This window comes from Cyprinus carpio, chromosome A13 (assembly GCF_018340385.1).
Source record: "Cyprinus carpio isolate SPL01 chromosome A13, ASM1834038v1, whole genome shotgun sequence".
Taxonomy (NCBI): domain Eukaryota; kingdom Metazoa; phylum Chordata; class Actinopteri; order Cypriniformes; family Cyprinidae; genus Cyprinus; species Cyprinus carpio.
In genome coordinates this window covers 29,776,440-29,782,810 of record NC_056584.1, presented here as the reverse complement: position 1 = coordinate 29,782,810, position 6,371 = coordinate 29,776,440, and the positions used below count along the sequence as shown (strand labels likewise).

General features: G+C 37.4%; 1 protein-coding gene across 1 annotated transcript; it reads left to right on the top strand.

Moving 5' to 3' along the window:
• The first annotated feature begins 2,286 nt into the window (after positions 1 to 2,286).
• Positions 2,287 to 5,699, top strand: LOC109082757 (NK1 transcription factor-related protein 2-like). Its single transcript, XM_019097589.2, has 2 exons — positions 2,287 to 2,686; positions 4,356 to 5,699. Exons 1-2 carry the CDS (start codon positions 2,455 to 2,457, stop codon positions 4,946 to 4,948), a joined length of 825 nt encoding a protein of 274 aa, XP_018953134.2. The 5' UTR covers positions 2,287 to 2,454; the 3' UTR covers positions 4,949 to 5,699.
• Positions 5,700 to 6,371: the final 672 nt, after the last annotated feature.

Below are 6,371 nucleotides of genomic sequence, written 5' to 3'. Positions count from 1 at the left end.
ATGATATTTGTTTTTTCTAGGAAGGCAGCAAAGAATAGTGTCGGTTTAAGGAAGTTCAAGTTTTAGGCTTGGGTTCAATGCAAATTAAATACAACTACACACAACAATCATACTTGACTAATTACAGTGTAAAGGCAGCTGTAAATAGTTAAGTAAATGCAATGATGATAAGACTAATCCAAATTCTGTATGCAAATAGGTGTACAAAAGTAGACCAATAGCAAATACTTTTTTTTTTTTTCTTGCTGAATAACTTTAATCTTAAATTGATCAAGAATAATAAAGTTTACAAAACCGAAATGGCACATTTAAGGCTTAAATGATCTATAAAAACAATACAAAAAGATTGAGGAATCTCAAATCAATGCTGTTTCACTGAGAGACTTTCGAGACTTTTCGAGGCTGTCTCACTTTAGAGACAGATAAGTTAAACTCTTTACACCCCTCATAAGATTTTTAAAGTCTCCTTTCCCCATTTTAAGAGAGGAATCCATGAGACTTTTAGTGCTCTGAAGTTGTATTCTTCAAAAGAGTGACATTTCAGCAGTTTCCCATTCTATTGTCCATCTGCACTCTGGATAGGAATCAAGGGACAAAGCCAAACAAAGAGTAAACGCCCATCCGTAAACAGAGCTCCACCTCAAGACGAGACTACATGAATGATCCAATATTTAGCAGATCATCCTGGTGCTCTGATGGGTTTTATAGGTCAGGAGGTGGGGATGCTGGAACAGTGGGGAGGTTTGTCCGTAAGTGTGCCCCTCTCCCCAGGCATTGCACACAAAGTGTTCCTCTTGGCTGCAGCAGCTGCTGTCCTCAGATTCTCCACCTTACCTTTTGTATGTTCTTTATCTCCAGTACCTGAGACTACGTTGTGCCCCCTGGGCCACACCTTTGTGCTCTGGTCTTGTGTAAACAGATGTGCATAGTGTCAGGCCTGCAGAGAGGAAGTTGTAAACTTGCAGGAAAGACTTCAGCCCCCATTCTTATGGAGCTCACTCAGTGCAGGCTGCTGGGTTTAGATATGCTAATGCAAGCAAACAGTATCTGTTCAGACAGTGAGCGTCTGAAGTCTGACCATGTTGCAACCACAAAATATACTCTGCAGGCTGCCAGCAAACAAGTAGAAATACAATTGAATGGCTATGCAGGGGAGGTTAAGTCACTCTGTTTCATAAAGAAGAGGAGAGGGAATCAACATCTGTCATCTGAGAAGTGGACAAAGGATTGATGCGGCGTTTGTGCATGTGTGGTATTATAACAATGCACTTGTCATCTTGATTTACACTGAGTATTTGCTCACTTAAAGCCACTTATACATATTTGAATTTCGTTGCAGTAGAAAAATAATTAAGTGGAGATTTGCAGAAATATTATGCTTTTCTCAAAACTAATGTTTCTATTCTTTTTGCAATTCATTTTTAGTAGATGTATGAAGTTAGTTGAAGTTCACACAGGTGTAGTTAATCTTTATATTTCATTTTGAAATATTTTCCTTTAAAATGTTCCTATATTTTATCTAATGCAATGCCATTCATACATTTTGAAATGTTATTTCAACCAAAATTGAAAATTCATCATTTATTATCCTTTTTTTCTTTCTTTCTTTTCTTTTTTTTTTTTTTTTTTTGGTCCAAACATGATTGGACACCATTGACTTCATTGTATGAACTAAAGTACTAAGGCATTTTAAAAATTTAAAACATTTATCAGTGCCGGACACAACGTTTATTGATTCATCCCAAGCTTTGGCAGATTGATGCCACGTAGTGAAAGTGAAGATACTGGCTTAAGCTATTGACTATGAAATAAGCCAACACACTCTACTGAAGCCATATAAATTATTTGCCAGAAAAAAATATATTTGACAGCAAAATTGGCAGAGTTATCGAGGGGTGCAATTATATTATTTCTCATTTGTTACCGAAAAGGCTGATTTTATTGTCAGGAATAACAAGGATTGGAGAAAATAGATATTTTTTTAATTACTGTTATTTACCGTCAGAAATCAATGCAAATCTTTGATAAGTACATTTAAGTATTATATAGCCTAGCTCACTCAAGAACACTTTACAGTGTAAAAAAAATTCTTGCAAGTGTTTTTTGCTAAACATACTGTGCATACGAACACTGAAGAGTGTAGGCTAAGGATTAGATGCAGCAGTTGCTTGAGTCATGACACTTGTCAGTCTGGGAACTTGTCCGTATTGTATCGATTGAAATGAGCGCAGGTTTAAGTACCAAATGCTCTCAGCCAATCGAAAGGGATCCCGTTAAACGCTCGTGTTCACGCGTCTCCTCTAATAGACCTGTTAAAGAGCTCAAGCACACCTTCATCCACTGATATCTGACCGCAGCGCCTCAGAGCCGACCAGAAGCTGCAATCACTTTCTGTGTCTGCTTTGTAAGAGAATACAGAAAAAAGATATCAGAAATACTACTGGAAATTGGAAAATGCTTGAATATCAGGAGTCCGGAGTGAAAGCAACATCAGGTAATCGGATATCCTTTTCGATTATTGACATACTGGATCCTAAAAAGTTCGCAAGTAAAAAATCACATGCCGTGTCGGAGAAAGAACGGACGTCATCTTCAGGTAACACCGAATTTGGAAGTTTGGAGGAAAAGCGCAACGGGAAAGAAAGTACTGGACACGAAGAATCGCTTTCCATCTGCAAAAATATAGGTGAGGAAATATGATTAATAATTGTAACCAAAACAGTGTAGCTAATAATTCCCTGTTTGGTGACTTTCAAGAGGAGTCAACTTTTAAAATAGTTTCTCTATTTTTTGACATTCAGTTAAACTTTTTTCTCGCATTTTTAAACAAAACACTAATATATTTCTGATGTGTAACTATGATGATGTGACAAATAATACTGCATGTTTTGTCGATACCCTGTCCGATACAGGCAGCGATCTAGCAGCTGTTACTATGGTTACGTACCACCTGACGATCGCGACTTCTGTTCGCGACTTGTAATCCAACTTTTGAGGTTACTGAAACATTGTTGTAAAATGCTGTTGAAACGTAGCATATATATACTTGTATGTTCAAATTATGCATATTTTTGAGACCTCCGCAACCTTTGTCTTTTGGGGATACACCTTTTAGAGGAGCCATGTCCTCTACCATTCTGAGAAATAAATAAATAAATAAAATAAAAATTTAAAAATTAAATAAATTCTTGGTATATGCTATTATAAAATAGCCTATGCGTTTGGATGAATTTTCACATAGGCTAGGCTATAGAAAAGAGACAATATGGTTAAACATAGCCTAATTTCAACTGTAGATATCCTCCAAACAGATCTTTTGTGTCATTAGATGGTAGAATTTGACCTTCCCCTCATTTCCAAGACTGCGTTTTTCTTTAAGCAGCCGCAGCTGAGTAAGTGATTGCCATTGGGACAGTCAGGGCAGATAATTGTTTAAATCGTCCCATTGAGGATGCCTGCGCTCACTTTGATCGATATCCCATTACTGGATGCTGCATATCTCCCTCCAGCAGCTTGCGGCTCCAAACTTCAAACCCCTGCCATGTCTGATCCCAAATATCGTTCGATTAAAACTTCCCTTTAAATAGATGACATTTATCGATCTGCCGACAAATATATTTATGAAACTCCATTAGCGCGTCATGGCTGGATGGCAAAGCTGGATTTAACTAGGGTTTCTTTCCACAACATGACATTTGAGGCGATTTGTGATTTGAAATTGTTGCGGGATTATTCCACGTCATTCTTTTCTTAAAAATCCACACACAGTAAGAACCTCCCCCATTCCTGAACAGGACATTTACAGTGCTCCTCACATTCATTAGTTTAATTGTTAGCACATTTGTAGCTGCCAGATACTTTTCTTCAGCTGATCCCTAGATAAGATTTATTTTGATTGCAAATGTCTTATTGGTTATAGTAATTTTTTTTTTTTTTTACTAAGGCCTAATATAAACTGCACTAATAAAAAACTGCAGCCTAACTATTATTAGGCTAATTCAGAAGAATTGAAATAATAAAAACTCGTAGAAGACATCGGATTTAGGCCAATTTTACTCTGAAACAGCCTAATAATTAGTACCAGCCAAAGGCACCAATCAGAACGCCCTGCAACGTCTAATTGCCAGAACACTCTAGCAACGCTGTCTATATACGTTTAAGGCCTGTAACCTTTCAATTTCACAACAAACTTAACAAAATTCCAATTTAAACTTTAAGGTCAAAACGTGTTCAGTAGGCTAAATAAATAAATAAAATGTCCACTCTCGTCTGGGTTATTCTTCGGTTGTATCGTGAGAAATTAGGCTACATGACATATGAAATGTTTATTTATTCATTTATTTATTTTTTGACAGGTGATCAATCAGCTGATGACCATCAAAGTTGCGTCAGACTCCATCCTCCTGATCCTGATGTTGACTTGGACTCAACAACCTCGCTCAGAAATTTAAGATCGGCCTTTTCTTCTTGTGAAGAACAAGACAGAATCGCTCCAGCGGCGGATGATCTGTCGCGTCAGCGGCGGCGGCATTCAGATCACAGCTGCGCGAAGCCGCGGCGCGCCAGAACCGCGTTCACATACGAACAGCTGGTGGCTCTGGAGAACAAATTCCGCGCTACGCGTTATTTATCCGTATGCGAGCGACTAAATCTCGCGCTGTCTCTGAGCCTGACCGAAACCCAAGTCAAGATTTGGTTCCAGAACCGAAGGACCAAGTGGAAAAAACAGCAGAACCCTGGTGCTGAGAGTTCCCTGCAACCCGGTACGAACTCTCTGCATAACATCAGCCCGATCTGTGAGTCCACATCTGCCCCCCACCCTCCATTCAGCACCGGAAATGTCATCTTTCATTCTGGTCCAGTGCACCTGGCATCTTCTGGTGGGCTTTTGCATCCTTTTTTGCCCGATGGTTTTCTCCAGGCAGCATTCTTCCCCCCACACTTATGAAGTCTGGAAGCAGGAATGATCGTAGACTATGTGTAAATGTGAATTTATAAAGTGGATTACTTGTTCAGTGATCCTCAGCAGGATGGGATTGGCATTGGCTTGATGTAATAATTGATTAGGCCTAAAAATTATTTATAACTGTTTTCACTGATAGCTGTGAGCAGAAACACAGGTAAGATGGATCCATCTCTAGGCCTCAAGAATGATAAATCTGAAAGATCTGCTCACACAAACGCAACTGAAAGAATAGATGATCTGAGAATCAAATCATGGGCCGGCCCACCCTGGCAATCACTGTAAATCTTAGAGCTGGATTGTATATATTTATCTTTCTTTTGTATATATTGTTCGTGTCAACAGTTTGATACATTACTGTGGATTACTAGCATCAAATTCTTGAAAGTAACTTGAAATTAAAGACATTGATGTTCTTTACAATATGTAGAAACATGCTAATGAGGTCATCATTAACAATGAAATCTGAATGAAGGTAATTTCTTTTTTGTATCAGACGGATATAGACAAAGGGCAACAGTATATCGATCACTGAATCTCTGTAATAGTAGATTATTTATTTTGTCTATACCAATACATCACAACCAGATAGGTTATCGTCTATTCTCTTCATAAACACTAGATGGCGTCACGTGAAAACTTGTAGAAGAAATAGGGAGACTATGGTGACATTGAAAGCTTATCAAATTAAAGCTGTCAAATCGATTAATTGCGATTAATAGCATCCAAAACAAAAGTGTGTGTTTACATATAAATAAATACACACATACATGTATATAGACCTATATATATATTATATATATATATATATATATATATATATATATATATATATATATTGCACAGTACACACACACGTAAACAAACCTTTTTTAAATATGTGATTAGTCGGGATTAATCATTTTCTAAGTATGCATATACATTTCTAACTATATACATTTTCTAAGTATGCAATTTTCAGTATGCAAACAAGGCACACTGACTTTCAGACTGCTCTGTTCAGAATAGCATATTAATAGGCTACTATTGTTGCCGCAGTATTTGTGTTGAAGTTGAATAGTGTGTATATTGTGCACTGTTTGCAGTTTTCTGTCTAGATCAATGGAGCAGCAGGAATAACAGCTTTAAAGTGTCTGAGATCAAGAGGGCCTGGGAAATATTGATCTGAATGGCCCCGCAGGCATCTAGTACATTACTTAAGCAGAGCTATAACACAATATGACCATTAGATGACAGTGTGAACTCAGATGTCATTAGTTTGATTTTGAATAATTTGGATTCAGGACTGTGCTGAATTCATTTAATTTGTTTGTTCTTGGAATGTCAGTTTAGATTTGATTTTTTTAACGACTGGTTAGAGGTATTGTTCTAACAGATTCAAATTAAACACACCCTTAATTTACATAAA

Bases quoted from the DNA above. Each gene is read 5' to 3' on its own strand.
- LOC109082757 (XM_019097589.2), top strand. From the start codon at position 2,455: ATGCTTGAATATCAGGAGTCCGGAGTGAAAGCAACATCAGGTAATCGG. The intron at 2,687-4,355 runs GTGAGGAAATAT...ATTTTTTGACAG, and splicing joins TTCCATCTGCAAAAATATAG to GTGATCAATCAGCTGATGAC.